Here is an 18,531-nt window from a genome sequence, read left to right as displayed (position 1 = left end):
AAACCGAAGAGAGGGACCGAAAGAGGTTATAGGTGAAAGGCAAAGCTGTTTAGTAACAAAGTGCAGAATGAATGAGCCTGTTGCTTTCAAAGTTTCTCTGCTCGTCTCGCCTTCCTTTTGAGCTTCCTTCGGTTTTCATCTGTGCATTTTTAAAGGTGCTCCTTCACTTGCTCTTGTCGTCTTGTCCACCCTGTTACTGGCTCCCTTCTTCCCCAAGGCCTCCGCAATGAAAAGAGAAAACCCCAGTCCTTGTAGCAAATGGACATCGTCAAGCAAAACAGATCAGCGCCTTTGCTGTGTCCCAGAATGTCTGTCTCCTGTCCCTGCAGCCCAGGTGGGAGGTCATGTGCTTCACCATCAGGCACCTGGACCTGTGTGCTTGGGCCTGGCTTTGACTCTGCGTCTTTCAAAGGTCATTGTCTTAATGATGTTGTTGGTACTGTATCCTTGCTGCTCCTGGCCTTGCTCATCCAAGCTCATCCAAGTCTGCATTTCTCTTGAATTGTCTTTTCTTGTGGCTTAATCATATTCCATTGCATGGATATTCCATAAGTTCATCTCTCTTATTCACCATTTACTTGAGTGCCTCCTCGATTTCCAGTTCTTTCTTATGAAAAAATGAACTGCTATGATATTTTTGGGGACAAATATGGGTCCTTTTCCTCTTTATTCTTTGGTGCGTGGGCCAGAAGTGGTATTGCTTGGGTCAAGGGGGCATATACATTTTTGCAGATTTGGGGGCAGAGTTCAGCCTTCTTTGCCGAATTAACTGCACCAGTTCATGTCTCCACCAACAGTGAAGCAGTGTGCCCGTTTTTCCTGCAGTCTTTCTAACAGTTCTTGTGCCAAATAGAATTTTGGATTGGATCCGAGACTGCCTCTTTACAGAGGAAAAAGGGACTATTCGTTGTAAATCACTTGTAACTTAGAACTGAGTGTGATGAGCTTTCATCAAGGAGCTGGGATTGCCTCTGCTGGAGGAGACAGTTTGGTAGCCTCTTGGCATTCTGTTCAGTCCATGAAAAGGATGGAGGAAAAATGGTGGGGTAGCAGGTAGATCTCACCCTCTAGAAGCCCCTCATTGTTTTCATGAAGTGGGCAAGAGTGTGTCTGGGCTGCAGTGGCGTGAAACGAGGGAGTTGAGTAAGAGGCGTCGAAATTTCACAACAGCCATGTTTGCCGTTCTTAGCGCTGCTGCTGCTGCTGCTGTGGTCTTGTCTCCTTTTAGTGTTCCAGTAATTAGTCCACTTGAATCGGTGGTGTCAAATTCAGAGAATTTTCACGTTAGGATTTTGAATATTAGAAGTGCAGAGTTGTGTAGAGAAAGGATTTGCCAAATGTTGTTCAAAGGTGCCTCACAAACACACAATAAAATACCTAGAGAAGAGTCAGAAAACCCAGGAGTGTGCAAGGTGAAAGAGACAAACAAAAGATAAATTACTCTTCCTTCTCTATTGTATAGTCAAGGTTCATTAAAAGAAATAAATTCTGACTGGGTAAAGCTTTAGAGAAAAATAGTATTTTCAGTCCCCTGGAAATCTGTCAGATTCTTGAAAAAAAATGAGTGTATATTTAAAAAAACCTTTTAACAATATAATTTATCAATATATTTTATTTCCTTCAGGTATAATGTTAATGTAGGCTCTTATTGGTTTCAAAAAGTTTATATTAAATTGACAGTCCTTTGAGGGAAAAACATAATGTCCTTGACTTTTTCTCAAAGCATCCCATTGATAAACCTCAACATAAAGTAGTTTACTGTAGTTGAATTCGAATGTCCAATTTAGAAATTCTAGTACTAAATATGTTTTCACAGCCATGTTTCAGATATTGCATTGTATTGTAGTTCAGAGGCCTCGATGAAATTATCCAACGTAATGCTGCCATCTTGTTTTTTCTTTGAGTACACATTGAAATGTATAAATAGACTCACTGACGGGTTGCCTCGCAAGTTTCCTGCTCTCTGGCTAGCAGCCTTGCAGGAGTTAAAAGTAAAATGTATCAGACATCAATAGTTTATTGGAGAAATACTCCTTTTGCTTCATAATTTGCAGAAGGCCGCAGCTGTCAGTCATGATGTACTGCCTCTCGGAATTAGTCAATAGAGCAAACAGGAAGAATTGCTGTGGGCAGAAAATAAGCACTGTAATCATGACATAACTGGGGTCAGTGATTTATGGATTTCAATATAGTAGGAGCTGCATATGATTGAAAATTTACTAGGTCACTAGTGCACCAAAAGCCTCCAGGCATCTTCTGAAATGTGCAACAAAATAAAACCCTCTGAACCTGTTTTGACACTGTGCATGCGCCCGCGAGTGAGTCTCATTTAAATGTAAATGTGTCGTAAACTTTTGCACCAAACTCTTTTAAAACATAAAATTCTTCAAAGGACATAACGTGTAAGATTGATTCCTGTTATTGAGACACAAAACCCTCTGTTGATCAAGTCTGTTTTTTCTTCTTTTGAAGTTGGAAGCGGAAGCTGTTCCTGAAGTGTCTGAGAAATATGAAATTAGTTCTGTCCCGACCTTTCTGTTCTTTAAGGTAAGTCTGAAGCCAGCCAGGAGATCTCCTTGCTACCTGGTCAGTGGAGAAACCTTTCCATTCCCCTTTCTCCTGACCTTGAACTCTGAGTCAGAGGCCTGACTTCTGTCTTCCTTGGCTTGGGTGTGGGGTGCTGAGGCTGAGGACACCACTGTGCACGTAGCTCCCCACTTCTTGGATTTCTGTTGCTCCTCTCTGATGAAGAGGAACCAGGCCCATGGGGCAAGAGCCTGAGATCCCTCTGCCCACTTATGTTTGTGCTCTTTGGAAGCAGTGAGCCAGTCGTCTTTGGTTTTGGAGTCAGCCAGCTTGGTTGACCGGAGCTGCCTCCTGAGCAAGGGCTGTTGGGAGCCTCGTTTGTGCGAGGTCCTCCTATACTTTCGGTTCTGAGCTTGGGAGCTGGGTGGCTTGGTTTGGAGCCATGACCTTCTTAGAGCGAGGGCTTGTGTGCAGACAAATGATGTCCTTGTTCTCTTAGGGCCCTTGTGGCCATAGCTACCTTAGGTCCAGAAATCCTGGGGTGTTGGATTTGTGTCCGTACTGGGATTAGCCTGGCCACTGTGGATTCAGTCCAGGGAGCTATTGAGACTTTGGTGGTCTCTTCGTTTGGGGTCGGCCTTCAGTCTGGTGGATCTGATACGCAGGAGAACCACCTCCATGTCTCTGTGGGATTTGGCACTGTCCCTTTTGGTGAAGAGATCCTTTGCTTTTCCATTGAGCCCTAGCCCCCTTTTTGTTCCTGTTGGGGATGTGTTTCCTTGGTACTGCAGTTCGTGGAGGCCCCGTGTAGACTGAACAGTAAACGTTTGCCAATGCTTCTTTCCTTGTTTTAGAACACACAGAGAGTGGATCGGTTAGATGGTGCCCATGCCCCTGAGCTGACCAGGAAGGTGGAGTGCCACATCTCCAGCAGTGTTCTTCCCCGGGCTGAATTCATAAAGGAAGACCTTGACCGTCGGCTGAAGAAGCTGATAAATGCTGCCCCATGCATGCTCTTCATGAAAGGGTCACCACAAGAACCCCGCTGTGGTGAGCATCTTCTCACGGGGCCAGGCCCAGAATGGAAGAAGAGCTTATTCCCATGGGTCAGAAGAGGGGCTCCTCTCCTAAAACCACAGACCGGTAGAGCAGCCAGGGCCACAAGAGCTCACAGGCCTAGACAGGACAGAAGCCCCTTAAGGGCAGGGCTGGCCATCTTTGCCTTTGTGTCCCCAGGGCTTGGCCTAGTGCTTGACACATGATTGATTGATGGAAGTCTGCGTTCCTCCCTAGGGCTTGGTCATGGTTTTTGGCAGACCCTTCTGGCCCTCCTTGGTCCTCCTTCTGGACTGTCTTAAGGGGTTACAGAGCTTACGTGCCCTTTCTTTGCTTAGCTGCCACCAACCTTGGTGGGACCTTGGACCCTGCTTCTAGCATCAAGGTGCCACAATTCTGGGAGGCACTGGTGGCTGGAGACACGGAAGTCGGACGCTCTGTGCTCAGTCTCCATTTTGTTTTTTGAATTTATTGTTCTGCTTTCAATTCAAGAGGCTTCAGACCTTTCTGATTCTTCAAGGATTGGGTTTGGTTGAAGGAATCCCCTTGGGCTGGTGGCACCCCCCAGCTCGTGCCACTTGGTGGCCTGCCCTCCCTGCCCTGGGGAGCCTTGGTTTTGAGGCTGTGTTTGTTTTCATCTGCATCAGGTGGGATTTATGAAAGTAGGTGCCAGTCAAATGAGGTACAGTGGGTCTCCGGCCCTTGGGACTTGATCAACATGACCACACCTACATTTGGCTCTGATTTCTGCAGGGTCGTCAGAAATTGTAGCTCAGGTTATGAAAGTTGCAGAAGAGTGAGGCTGTAATAGATGATGGTGGTTGTTTCATTTGGTCTGCCTGAAGTGTCCCTTGCTGTTGATTATCAGCTTGCAGGTTTGCAGTCTACTCTCTGTTCTCTGCCTGTCCAGGTGGGTGAGAGGTGATGGCTTCAGGGCCTGACTGACGTTCCTGCAGCACTACCAAGGCTCTATAGGAAGAAACAGTCAAGTCTTTTGGGTTATGTTCAGTTCCCTTCATGTAAGAAGTGTCTATGTGTGCGTGCATTAGTGTGTCCCCTCCCCTCAGAGGGCAGGAAAGCATGTGAATGCTACTGCTTGGGATGAGAATGCAGGTCCTCCTTAGGGCTGATCAATACCATTGATTTTGTGTGATGCGTAAGGTGCGTGGAAGCAAACCCTAGACAGATAGTGAACACAGAGGCTGATGGTAGATATAATTTTCCGAAATTCTGTGGGAGGAGATGGGAGAATGAACATTACTGAGACTGCAGAAGACTTGGGTTTGAGCCTGACTTGTTACTTGTTATGGAAATTTGGGCACATCATTTAACTTCTCTTGCCTCAGTTTCCTCCTTATGAAAACAGAGAAGTTAGACTTGAAGGTTCAGGTTCAGGTCCTTGTCAGCTTGGAAACCAAGCTGGAAAAGTAGGTTCTTGAGCCGTCTCCCCTTGAAATAAAATCTCTGTTGTTCAGTAATTGTAATGTGTTTATATGTCTCGGTCTGATTTCATTGTGCCCCAGGCAGTCTTTCAAAAGATTTGAGCAAATAAGAGCAATTTCTTTGTACACATACATATGTGTGCATGCCTGTGGGTGTGTAGAGAATATGCTGTTCCAAGGGCTTTCAGCCTTTTAGAGTTGTCTTGCAGCCTTCAAACCCTGTCTGGTCAAATTAGACAAATTGAACATGTTGCTAATAAAGGAGAAGGTTCATGGAATCTATCCTTGGAGTGGGCAGGGAGCTCAGAAGGCCTCTTATCTAGCGCCATCCTTTTAGGTGAGGACATGGGGCTGCTTGGCAGGCTGTGGGTCAGTGGCTGGGCCTCAGTCCCTGGAATCTGTGCAGGTTTAATGGGAACTTAAGTCAAACCAAATCAAAAAACCCTCTGGGTCTCCACAGGGAAATCCCCGTTACCACCATTACTTCCTTCTTGGGATGACTTTAACCTCCTATGAGGCAAAGAGAAGGCGGGTTTTCTGTGCTGCCGTTTCCCCCCCCAGGTGCTGCCCTTTCAGATCGGACTTCTGTTCTGCCGTGGCCTTGGCCTGGTTAGGTGCCTTCACTCTGAGCAGCGGTCCACGTAGTAGATGCTGACATACTGATGAACCAGTGCCTTTAATTTGTTCAATTTCTTCTAAACTGTATTCCCTTTTTGGAGCTTTTCACATTTCAGTAGATAAGAGGGCTGTTTATTTGTACCTATTTTTCTTATAATTAATTGCTTCCATTGTCATTGCATTGGCACATGGACAGTGTGGTGTCGTGGAAGACCCCTGATTTTGAAATCCCTGGATTCAGATCCCAGTCTGTCGTCTTGTTTCCTGTGTGTTCTTTGGCCTCGGTTTCCGTCTCTTTGGAATGACGGGCTTGGCCTGGGTGGCCGCTGAGGGCTCCTGGGGTGAGGGGGTCAGTCTCTCTGAGCGGTACCTTGGGGGCATGGCTGAGCTGTGATGATAGCATCCCATGAGCATCTGCTGTAGACCTGTCCCTCGGAGGTTCCCTTCCCTTGCACCAGATCCCTTTTCACTCCGTGCCGCTGATGCCAGCCGCACGGAGGTTTTCTTTGCTGTCGTTTCTAGGGGTGATGCCTTTTGGGAGAAGCTCTCTGCTGCTTCAGTGTCTTGATGCCGTGAGCAGCCTGCTGTGTGAATGTCACAGTCATTCCGTTGGAGGACACCTTTAATGTATGTTGTTGAATGTCTCCTGGCTGACTCAGTGCCCCGACCTCACTATGGTTTGACTGATTCAGCGCGGGTGCTGCTTCTCCCTTTGCAGCTTACTGACCAGGGAAAGGCAGGTGAAGAGACTGAGAAGCTTCAGAGGTGTTTTCAGGAAAGTCTTTTTTAGGGTCTGCCCTGGAGTCGGTGCAGAGTCAGCCTAAGCTCCATAGGCCTTCTCTGCTTTTCTTGTCAAATGTGCTTGGCTTTGCCTTGCCACAGCACCCACACGGAGCCTGGGACTTTTTCCCCTGAGCTGCAGCCGAGACTTCTCATGGTGTCGGCTCCCCTGTTAAGAGGGGAGCCCTTTGGGCAGGCTGTCTGCTGTCTTTGTTTGTGTCCCCACACTCAGCACAGTGCCTGGCACACAGTTACTGGCGCTTTCGAGATCTGTCCAGTGACTTCTGTACCGTGACCTCCCACGAGCTGGGCACACAGAAAGGAAATGATAGCCTCTGCCCTCCAGAACCACTGTGTACACAGACAAGTCAATACAAGATGAATAAAGAATCAGTGGTGTTGGGGGGATGACCACAAGCAGCTGGGGGTGTTGGCTGAGATAGGAGCCAGCCCCCCACTGAGCCTCAAGGGGAACTATGGCCCATGTGAAAGGCGGCAGTAAGAGGAAGGGGCGTGAGCAGCCGGGGCCAGGTTGTGGAGGCAGGAGGGCGCCCTGGGACTTGGGGAGGGAGGGTGACTTGGGCAGATGCACTTTGGGGAGAGCACTTTGGGAGCTGTAGCAGACAGGAAGGAGATGGCTTGAGAGGGAGCTGTCGAGAGGAGGAGAGAGTAAGGGGATGCCTGGGAGGGACGTGCCTCAGGCATCAGGGAAAATGTGAATGAGGCTCACCCCCTGGCCTCCTGAAGGGCAGGGAGGGACTGCGAAAAGGTAAAAATGAGCAAATGTAGTGCTCTTCTGCAGAGCATTTTGTTGCTGAAGTGCTTGAGATGACCTCACTGGCAGCTGCTTGGACTTGATACCACAGAGAGCTGTTGGCCGGGATGCAGGCTGAGGGCTGCTTAACCTATGCTTGACCTGTCCCTTAGAGGGGCCCGATTTGGGCTCTTCTCCTTCCTTCTGAGCTGTGCTTTTTGGGTCTTTGTTAAGGATTAAACTTGGGTTTGCTTTGGTTTTATTTATGTCATCTATCATGAAGCAAATTGAACAGTGATTGTGTGGTTGCACAGTTAAAACATGGTGTTTGCAGCTTTGTAGGTGAGGACCTCCCTTCTGGAGTCTGCATAAGTCTTTTGGTCTAGGAGTAAAGCCTGCCTTCCTGTTTTATCCCTAAGCATAACATTTCCAGGCTGCTACTTTAACCCTTAAAAATGAAAGCCTCCCAATCAATCTTCTAGGCTACGCGTAATTGCCTACAGCAAAAATAGAGCTTTTTCTCAGCCTGTTACAGTAGAAATGAGTTACTGTATTGGCAACAGAATAACCATCAGCAATCAGCCGTTAGCTGTTTACTAATGAACTCCCCGATGAATGAGGAAGCTCAGAAGCAGCGCTTTACCCCAGGCTGTACGTGAACTTGATGCTGCAGTTGTAGGAAAAGCGGCTTAGATGCTGTACAGATAAATGTTGAGGCTTTGCCTCTCAGTAAACTGCAGATCAGGGAAACTGTGCCAGGCTCTGGCAGAGATCTCTATCTCAACAAATGAGGGTGGTCTTGGCTGACATCAAGCAAAGGCCATTCTTGTGATGGATTTCAGTGTTGACTTCAGGAGTGCTGGCTGTCGCTGGGTCTAGGGACATGCTGGATTGAAGGAGGCACCTTCTTTCTAGTGATTTTGAAGTAAAAAGGAGAGGGTGTCATGATTACTATTTTATGTTCGAATCTTGTTCTTTAAAGTTAATGTGTATCTACACACTGTTGGGGAGAGTCATCCTAGAATTCTCATGGAGAGACAAATAGCCTTTTTTTTAGACTAGACTAATAGACTTAGAAAAGATGAGTATTCACTCTTATTGTTTAGCACTAATGTTATAATAAGGAAGTAATGTCAGAAAAGTATCTAACAATGTGTCACAAAAGTATAATAAAATCCTAGTACATAATAAAAAATTGTCACCAAAGTGCAGTAAAAATCACATGATGAACTTTGGGGAATGTAAGTTGTTTTAAAAATGAACCCATCAGGTTGTTATGACGTGAAAAGGGGGAAAGCACTGTTAACAACCAGTGACAACTTTCAGTGAGCTGCTGAGGATGGACTTTAAAAATGGAAGTTTCTGAAAGTGTTCTGGGTTAAAAGAGAAGTCCCATTTTCCTTCTCCCTGACAGGTGAAGAGTCGAGGTGGGGATTAGCGCTATAGAGGTGGGCATGTTTTCAGGTGGCTCCGAGGATGGGGTGATCTGGGGTTACTGGAAAGAAGACCCACGACCTCTTTATTCTCTTAGAGAGATCTAGTTTGACCCCTCACTTCAGTTAAGGAGGCCAGGCCGCACAGAGCAGGTGCCCTTGTCATTGGACTGAAGATGCCTTTCTCTGCCTGAGAGTCCCCTCTGGCATCTATAGTTGGTGTTCAGGTAGGGAGATGATCTTCCTGCCTGTAGTAGGACCATTATTGGGTCCTTCTCCAGTACATCAGGCAGGCTAATTCACTGTTAAAAGTGGCAGACGAATGAAATGGAATGATTAAGACATTTATAATTTATCTCAGGGAAACTAATTGTTTTTCCCCTACATACAGGCTTCAGCAAGCAGATGGTAGAAATTCTTAACAAGCATAATATTCAGTTTAGCAGTTTTGATATCTTTTCGGATGAAGACGTGCGTCAAGGACTCAAAATATACTCCAGTTGGCCCACTTATCCTCAGCTATATGTGTCTGGAGAGCTGATAGGAGGCCTCGATATTGTCAAGGTGGGAACTTGAGAAAATTGCTACTTAATGCTTTGTAGACAATTTCTTTTTAAGAAACGTTTTGTTGATACCTTTTTAAATCAAGCATCCCGAGACAGAGATGGCCCTAGATGCTGAGATGCCCCTAGATGCAGAGGTGCCCCTAGACAAAGGAAGGCCCCTAGATGTAGGGATGATCCTAGACGCAGAGGCGCCCCTAGACAAAGGGCATCCCTAGACGCAGGTGTGCCCTTGACACTTGGGAATTGCTTAGTATTGTTTAATAAAGAAAAACCGTGAAGCCAAAGCCCCTGATGAAGGTGGTCCTGGTGCACGCTGGCAGCCACACTGCCCTGGTTTCCACGTCCTTTGCTTCGAGGGAGGGAAGTCTCTGTCGTTGTAGCTGCTTCTTCATCTTCTCGTCATTGACGTTGTCTTAGCATCTCCATTGCGAGGACGAGATTATAAGGATGAGAAGTGGCAGGAGGGATTACTTGTGGGCAGTGTGATTGGCTGGCATGTGCATTCTTTCCTGCTGGTGTACTTGTTTTAACTGTTGTTTGGTCTCTTGTAGGAGCTGGCAGCATCTAATGAGCTTGACAAAATTTGCCCCAAAGCCCCCAAATTAGAAGAAAGGTAAGAAAGGTGCTTTGTTGTAGATACTTTTTGAAGTTTTAAATGCTGTCCCCCTCTCCCTATTTGGGGTTCATATACTGTGTTTGTTGCACTTACTTTTTGCAAGAAAACTCCTTCTTTTGTAGGTCTGGGGTGTGTCAGTGCTCACGCTTTTATTATTTGCCTTTGAACTAGTTATGAAAAATATCTGATAAACTCATAAGCCAAAGCAGGTGTGATTGCAGGTTCATTTTAGAGGTGGGCTCAAGGATTTCCCTTTCAATTCACAGCGGTCCTCTTCTTGAAAGTCAACACTGGATTTTCTCTGTTGGTTTTCAGGGTCCCTTTGTGTCAGTGTTCAGGCTGTTGCGGCCACAGCTTTTCCTAACTTGTACTGTATGTGTCCAGGGGCTTTTTGGTCTCCAGTAGGGCTGCCAGGATGCAGCATTGTCTCTCTGATTTTCAGAGCTTCCATATTTTGACTATTTCCAGTTGCTTTTCAAAAACCACGAACATTTAAAGTTCGTAAAGGAACATGGGGTTTACTTTGTGACAGAGTTTTTTTGTGCCTTAAGTCGATGGTGTTCTGAGGCTTGAGAGCACGGTAGGGAGGAGATTGGAGATTGTCACTCTTCCCCTCCCCCTAATTTAATCTAATTTGATTTAGAAACAAAATTTAATTTATTTTAAAAGGCTTCAATACATCAGGTGCCACATCCTTCACGACTAAGGTGAGCAGTTGGGCTAGCAAAGCATGTTCTGTTCATCTCCTGAAGTGAATTTAAAAAATTCAGATGTGTGCACGTGCCCTTCAGTTACTGGACACCATGGAAGAATTCTCAGTAAGTTCGGCCCAGGCTCACCCCTTCAGCTTTCAGCCACTAATTGCAGCTTGCTGCCTCTTCACGAAGAGGATGCCGAGCACGAGCTAAGCATTCTCAGTGATCCTGGTTGTGACCGCGAATGTCATGCAGTGAGTGAGGGAGGGAGTCAGGAGGGACGTCACCCAGGACTCCAGGGGCGGAGAGGCCTCCCCGCCGAAGGAGCTGCCGGACCCAGCCAGAGGTTGGTTGGGCATTATGGTGGTGGTTCAGGTGCCGGTTCTTGCTTCTTGGCAGCACACACTGGGCTCTTCCCTCCTTTTTGTAATTTGCTGTTTCTAATCAAGTGGAGATTGTAGAAATTGGCTGATCAAGTTTGTTAGAGTAGTGTATGAAATAGGAGGAGGTGAGCTCTGGGTCTGCGGCCTGAAAGGGGCTTTGCTAAGTCACTTTATCTGGTGAGCTCTCTTTTGAAGGCTCAGGCCCCTTTTTCCTTTTGGGTTTTTTTTGCTGTATTCCTGCTAAGTGACTTCATTATGAATGAGGTAGTGACTGTGGTTTTTTCCCTACCATTTATTCAAGGAGTTTAAACTTTCCCCTCAGACATTATGCAGTTAATCCTCTAAACACCATTGTTAGAACTAAAATGGGCACGTGACATTAGTTTTTCCTTTTGCGACTTAGAAAGGTTGGCTCACTGAATCCTGAGGGCGTCTGTGGGAGCTCGAGATGTTTCTCCATGGCTCTGACGGGCTCTAGGCGGCCCTCAGGAGCACCTCACGGAGCAGGGCATTGGGACGTTTCTCGGTGTCACCGGTGGCAGCAGCTTCCAGGTCCCCTCTGGATGTCTCCCAGGGCGGCTGACTGGGTGTGTGGGATGGCAGCGGCCTGGCCCCGAGCCATTCTGGATAGACAGAGTGCTCAGTCAGGCTCGGGTCCCATGCAGAACTGGCTGCTGCTTTTTTAGCGTGAGGAGCCTGAGGGCTTAAATTGCCACTTTAAGGCACATTCGTGGCTTTATGAGCAGTCTTGTGCTTTATAGTGGCTTAGGGAAGGAGTGAAATAAAAGCAAATATAAATGCATTTACTTGTTTAATGTGAGCTCTCATCTCGCTGTTCCTCCAACGCACATGTTCCTGATGATGGGGAGCCTGAGCCGTGTTTCATGACTGAGCTGAGCCTTTATGGTCTTCTCTCCGTAGGCTGAAAGTACTGACAAATAAAGCTTCTGTGATGCTGTTTATGAAAGGAAGCAAACAGGTAAGGACTCAGAAATGGTTTGGTGGGTAATTTCTTGGCATGTTACCATCTGCAGCAAGGGGACAGTTAGCTGTCTTTCCTCACTTTAGCTAATGAAACTTGGGGGTGTCAGGAAGCTCTCCCTGCCTTAATTGGTGCTTCTGTAGCTCAAACCGGGTCCTCTGAGTCCTGCTGCGCTCCATCATCGCCACTCCAGGGGGGCCTTTCTGCTCGATGCCAGACTTTTATCCATCACATTGGTCACTCTGCAGGCTCTCCAGTCACCACATCCTCGCTGCTGAATTACATTTTGAGGTGGCTCTTGCTGCTCGTGCCTTTTAGAGTAGGCTCCTTGGGTTTAGTAGACAGCCCAGAGCAACGAACCCACCACTTCCAGAGTGTGTCCCTACTTGTGATCTCTGGGCTGCTAGTCCTGATAGGGCACCATGGCACTTAGCTCGGGCCACGGGAGATGGCTTTGGGAATTCATAGCCCACTGTGTGCCCGACACAGCCTTTTAAAAAAATCTGGATTTGGAAGTATGCGGCCAGTGATGTGAGTAGGAGGGAGCCTGTGGACTGCTGGTTTGAGGAATGCACATTATGCTCTAATTATTAGAATTAGAGGGAGCTCCAAAAAACTAGGCACAATGATGACTTTCTGGAGTCCTATCTCTGTGCCTCATCTAATCTTCAGAGGAGCCTTCTGAAGTAGGCAGGGCTTGTGATGACATCTCTGTGGTACAAATGAGGAAGCCCAGAGTTGGGGTGGGAGTGCCTCCATCCAGGTCCTGCCGGGCATGCAAGGCCGATCTCTGAAGAAGGTGGGGAGTCAGGGTCCTTGCTCGCTGGCCTTTCCTGTCTCAGAGTTTGAGGCCTCCTGCACCCCGGAGAGCAGAGGGAGAATGGAACAAGTCCAGCTGGGAATCCCCCAAAAAACATTTTTCCTCATTGATTTAAGTAAATTAGGATTTTTTATCTTGAACAGTAGGAGAGTAGCAAGCATTCCACGACTTCATATTTTTACTGAGAATTGGTTTGAATATTGGCAAGAGAGATTTTTAGATAGACAGTTACTGTTTGAAGATGGAGCACATGCTACTAGGGTGGAGGGATGAAGAGAAGTAATGCATGAAAGTCTGAGATCCCCCGTCACCCTGGAATGCTGCCTTGGGGACAGTAACTGGGTGGAGGGAGGAAGTGTGGTGTGAAGAGTAAGACTTGGGACTTGTGGGAAGGGCGAGGATGATGACCCCACTCACTTTCAAAGCTTGACTGAAATTGTGTTTTATTTAGATGGCAAAATGTGGATTCAGCAAACAAATTCTAGAAATTCTTAATGAAACTGGGTAAGTAAATAATAGCCCATAGCATTACGATAGAAGAGATGTCTGTCTTAAAGTGACACTGTTTCACTCCCACACTGGGTGAATATCTGGAATAGCCTTTTACAGGAAATCTTTCTCTTAATTGTTAAATAATGGTAGTATTGAGGAGCCTTTGGGCAGCTGTGGAAATGGTCACTTGCCAACCAGCTGGGGTGAAGGATGATGCAGGTTCAGCCAGCTGGAAGAGATATTTTTGTGAAATGTGTGTTGCTGCCGTTTTTTTTCATTCTCTGGTTAGGGAGTAAGTAACCTGTGCATTGATGCTTGCTTCTGGGAAGCCTGAGCACCTTGGGGAGAAAGATGCCAGGTCCTGAGGTGTGCAGCTTGGGCAGTGTTTTCCAGCATGTGCAACAGGCAGATTTTCCTCGTGAGAATATCAACAGGCATCCTGGCAAAGGAGCAGTTTGTCTTTCCAGAAATAAGTACTGGCCACTTTGTCCCCAGCTTGTCTTGGTCTTCCTGCAAACAAAAACCCCACCGGCCACCCTGCCACAACTAGAGAATCTGAAATCTCGAAGCTCAGTGCTGTCCTTGGTACCTTCCTGGTAGTCTTTCTGGACACTTCCTTCTGACGTTGCTGTCTCTGTCAGGAGGTAGAATCCTTGTTTTGACTGCCACTGCTCCCCCCTCCGCCATCTCTGTGAAAGTTGTAGGCAAAGGGAATTCCCTGTGTGCTTTGGAGGCCCCTTGACCGCTCGCCCAGAGTGAGTTAGAATCGAAGGGCAGGCTCGGGCAGCACAACCCTTTTCCTGTCGGGTTTTTTTCATGTCTCTGGGCGTGAGTGCTCTGGGCTCATGGTTATGTCATTCTGGGGTGACGGCTGCCTGTCGAGGGGCAGGGAAGCACTCTCTTTTCCAGAAGGGCTGCTTTACCGTCGCAGCCACAGACTCACCCAGTGCAGCACAGCTGTTGTGTCCCAGCGGGACTTGAAGCCCATGTCTCCTGACTCCATGGGACTCACTGGCTCTTCCAACCCCTTTGAGTATCACAGAGGATGAACCTGGGCTCCAAGCCTGGAGCCGACCTGGGTTTCCAGTGGAGTTTGGAGGTGATGCCGGCCTTCAAGGCTCCCTGTGGAGTACAAGCCGTCAAGAGTGCTCTTCTGCTGGCAGCTTGTCACTTGGTGGCCGTCTCTGCTCAGCTAAAGGAGGCTGGCCTCCAGGGAATGGGTGGTATTGGTCATAGTCGTCACCAGTGAACTGTCTAGAGAGGTGTGGCAGGGTTGGGACCTGCTTTGACCTGTGCTGAGGCCTTCGTGGCCCTGATGAAGCAGTGGGCTTAGTGTATCAGAGCTGGCCTAAAGAGGATGGCTCAGATGATGGACTCTTCTCCGGGCTCTTGTCCGTGGGTAGCAGAACTTTCTGGCCAGGCAGCGGTGGCAGCGGGTTTGCAGGAGGGCTGGCTGCTGGGGTGTAGGGGGGGCTCCTCCAGTTTCATGGCCATGTGCAGCCTACAGGAGGGGTTGTTGGGGTTTTGGGGGGGAGGGTAGAGGGGGGAATTTGCATTTGTGTAAACTAGTTGTATAATTGTGGAAAACTTTCTTGTTTCTCGTAGTGTTGATTTTGAGACGTTTGATATCTTGGAAGATGAAGAAGTAAGGCCTGCTTCTTTCTTATTCTCTTTCTTCTTCATTTTAGTCTTCCTCATCCAGAGTCTGGTTGGAGAATCATGTTCCCTTTGTTCCCTCAGGTGCGGCAAGGACTGAAAGCTTTCTCCAACTGGCCAACGTACCCCCAGCTGTACGTGAAGGGCGAGCTGGTTGGAGGGTTGGACATAGTGAAGGTGAGGGCGCTGTTCGCCGCGGGCTGCTTCATGCGCCGGGTTGGTCAGAGCGATTCTTGGCTTTGAAGATACATTGAGGGGTAAACCTTGCTTTATTGAAGCTCCTTCTGTAATTTTAAGCAGGATCAGTGAGTCCCTCCCCATTAAAAGATTCAGTGTTTTATTGGTGGTTTTTAAAAACACTTTCCAAAACTGGCATCTCCTCGTTCTCCCTCCAGCACAGTCGTCTTTGTAACAAAGAAGCAGAGCCGATCAGCGTTGGTTGGGGGGGGCGGCACAGAGCGATTGTATGGGGTCACGTGGCTAATCCAGATTACACATGCCACTTGATCCCAGGTCTTTCTGGCTCGGAGGCAGGCCCCCACCCACTCTGCTGTCCTGCCTCTCCAGGGATTTCTTTCCTCTGGGAATGCAGCAAATCTTAAGGTGTCAGTCGATGGGAAGTAATATTCACTGTATAGGAATGTATCATGTGACTTTGCTGGAATATCTTCATTGCCAGTGCATACCTGGATTTCAGTAAGTGATGGTATATTACTTATTCTCAGCATGAGCACTTTTGGAGGTCATCACCAGCTCCGTGTGTCTTTTTAAACCCGTAGTTGGTTCTTTTGACGACACAGGCGGCTTTCCCCTGTAGCTACATTTTTATGGGTTTCTTTGCTGCTCAGTTTGAGAGTTGACATTGCTCTTCTCAGAAAAGGCAGGGAGACATTTTTTTTCCCTTGCAAACATCCTCATTCTTGAAAAGTGGAAGGTTTAATGTAGTAGTATTTTGAACAAGCCCCGAAGCAACAGAAATAGATCTGCATTTGTTAGCATGTTTTTTGATTTTTGTCACAGAGAAAGGCAGTCTCCTCCACCCTAAATCCTCTGGAGTCTGGTCTTGTCGGAATGTTTGATGGTCTGTGCCTCAGCCAGGGGAACTCCTGGGAAGATCCAATCGATACAGTCATTTAATTCTAAAAATAAGTTGTACATACAGTAACTTCTTTTCTGTCACCTCACAGGAATTAGCCATTTTTCCTGGTCACATGCTGTTATCTAGATGTGATTTAAAAAGATTTGCAGGATTTTCTCTTAACATTTTCACTTGGTTTGGTGGGGGCTGCAATAATTCATATCCTGACATCTGGGTTCATTTCTGGCAATGAATGCATTTTCCTATTTTCAGTAAGCCCAGTGTGATTGATTTTTTTTTTAAATTGAGGGGCTCATATTTTAATTCGTCAAAAGGGAACCAGGTGTCCATTTTAAGAAAAGGAATGGGTGTATGCATTTTCTCAGGCCATGACAAGAATAGCTTGCTTAGTACGTTGAAGGAGGTAGCAAGGCCTCCTGAAGGAGTGTAGCCGGGGTCTGTTGGCTGGCCTGATTCCTGGGATCCCTGGCTAGCTGCTGAAGCTGGCTCATACAGGCTGACGCACCCTCCTGTTCGCTCTTTTAGATGAGCAGGAATGTCTTTCTGCCTTTGGGATCCTGTATGTGAGGTGCTCGCTTACGGGGAAAGGTGTTGCCTCCCTGTAGGCTTTCATTTTGGCTGAAGGAATGCTCCAGGACTCTAAGGTGGCTTGATTTCATCCTGTTAGGAAGTCAGGCCACATTCTGATGCTGGTCTTCTGCTCATCTCTCTCTATCTGTCCACCTCACTTTTTTTTTTCCTATCACCTTCATTTCCAGATTCTTCCTTTCTTCCCTCTTCATGCCTAGATAGTTGTCTCCTTCTAGGAGGAATACTAGGTTAAAACAAAGGAATCTTCCGCAGAACTGAGCAGCTGCACATTCACTGAGTTTGTGCCCCACCCCACAGGCCTCAGGGACATTACTTTGTCAGCCCGCCTCTGCCCCGTAAATGAGACGTGGTCCTCCCAGTTTGTCCTGGAGCCACACTCCAGACCACCTCCGCTCAGTGAGTGTCTGTCCTCTGTCCCCTGCTGCTGGGGATGCCTGCCGGGGCTCTTGGCTTGTCCCCCTTTGGTGTTCGGTTGCCTGCCAAAGGGTTTTTGAAGGGTCAGAGTGCTGCTTGTCCACTTCTGTCCTACTTGAAGATCGTGAGAAGTAAGTGGTCCTCCCAAACATGTCTGCTTTTCTCTGTGTTGTTGTTTGGTTGTTTTCAGTCATGTCCAACGCTTCATGACCCCGTCTGGGGTTTACTTGGCAAAGATACTGGAGTGGTTTGTAATTTACTTCTCCAGCTCATTTTACAGATGAGAAAACTGAGGCCAACAGAGGTAAGTGACTTGCCCATGGTCACACAACTAGTAAGTGTCTGAGGCTGGATTTGAACTCAGGTCTTCTGACTCCAGTCCTGGAGTTCTGTGCTCTGTGATTCCCCCAGTTGCCCTTTGCATACAGAAGCATGTTGTTAGACTGCTGGACAGCTGGAGCTCAGTTTCTGCCTCAGGCCCTCCCCAGCTGTGTGGCCTGGACATGTCACGAAACTTCCCTGACAGGAGTATCTGTAGTCCTTAAGGTCCCAGGGTCGTCATGACGGTCGGGTGAGGCGGCACAGGAAGAGAGGCTCTCCACTCCTGGAGACGCTTGCTCTGTGGTTGCTCCAGGCACCGATCTGTTGTTGAGTCACTCAGCTCAGAGAGATCCTCCCATTGATGAAACCACACTGGGCCCCGGTCAGTCTCCTGTTGGGAGTCGGCCTAGCCATCGATCCCAGAAAGGGCCCCGGGAAGGCTGTGGGTGTCAGAGGACAAGCCGGCTCACGATCAGTCTTCCCCGCTGTCTCCTGGCCTGCGTTGGCCTCCTCCTGTCCCAGTCATTCCTGCTTACAAGAGATGTGTACAGAGATACAGACCCATGTGCTTTGGATAGAATTGTCTGTTGATTAATAATCCATTAAATTGCTTTTGAATCATTTCTCCTTTTAATGTTCCCATTTTGGATCATCCTCTGTTCGGGTGCTTGTGTGTTTAAGTTAGAGATTTCTAACTGCTAAAATTCACCTTCTAGTCATTTGGCTATTTCTTACAGGGCTTTGGTGTGTCCGTGGAAATGAAACTCCTGACTTAGAGGTTTTCCTCAAATTTCTGTCTTTGCAGGAACTGAAGGAAAATGGCGAATTGTTGTCTGTCCTAAAAGGAGAAACTTAAGGATCCGCAGGGCTGCAGAGTGCTGCCTGAAGCATTTCCTGAGCACTGAACGATTCATGAGTCAGTCCTGGGGAGTGGGGGAGGAGCCTAGGGCTTCTTCACCTGTTCATCACTTGCATCTGGCCTTCCTGCCCATGCTCATGCTCCATGTACACGGTCACATTTGCCCTCTTCCCCTCCCCCAAAACATCTCAAAATTCAATTAAAAAAGAATGCATTAAAGAGGTTTCTCTTTTTTTTCTTGAAGGTGTTGATGTATGTATAACTCCCTGTAATGAAGTGAAGTAAGACCCTCTTGTCCCTTGATATGGACAGCTCATACCCATCAGAAGGTTCAGCGTATGGTCAGTAGGTAGGCCATGCAATCCACTTTGCATTAATTTTCCTACTCCAAGCCTATGGCTCCCCTCACTGGCTGATAGATCTCTTGG

General features: G+C 47.5%; 1 protein-coding gene across 2 annotated transcripts in view; it reads left to right on the top strand.

Moving 5' to 3' along the window:
• GLRX3 (glutaredoxin 3) overlaps window positions 1-18,322 on the top strand; it is a 33,940-nt gene extending 15,618 nt beyond the window's left edge. The window contains exons 3-11 of one of the 2 annotated variants that reach the window (XM_020978346.2): window positions 2,473-2,547; window positions 3,381-3,576; window positions 9,001-9,173; window positions 9,727-9,788; window positions 11,791-11,848; window positions 13,123-13,175; window positions 14,769-14,808; window positions 14,904-14,996; window positions 18,050-18,322. In XM_020978346.2, coding sequence (XP_020834005.1) covers window positions 2,473-2,547; window positions 3,381-3,576; window positions 9,001-9,173; window positions 9,727-9,788; window positions 11,791-11,848; window positions 13,123-13,175; window positions 14,769-14,808; window positions 14,904-14,996; window positions 18,050-18,100 — 801 coding nt within the window. In that variant the 3' untranslated portion in view covers window positions 18,101-18,322. Of the gene's footprint in view, window positions 1-2,472; window positions 2,548-3,380; window positions 3,577-9,000; window positions 9,174-9,726; window positions 9,789-11,790; window positions 11,849-13,122; window positions 13,176-14,768; window positions 14,809-14,903; window positions 15,077-18,049 lie in introns of both variants that reach the window. The other variant, XM_078150684.1, reaches the window with a different exon arrangement.
• The last annotated feature ends 209 nt before the right edge of the window (window positions 18,323-18,531 follow it).

This window comes from Phascolarctos cinereus, unplaced genomic scaffold (genome assembly GCF_003287225.1).
Source record: "Phascolarctos cinereus isolate Bilbo 61053 unplaced genomic scaffold, phaCin_HiC Scaffold_3;HRSCAF=262, whole genome shotgun sequence".
Taxonomy (NCBI): Eukaryota; Metazoa; Chordata; class Mammalia; order Diprotodontia; family Phascolarctidae; genus Phascolarctos; species Phascolarctos cinereus.
This window is presented reverse-complemented; position numbering and strand designations above follow the sequence as displayed.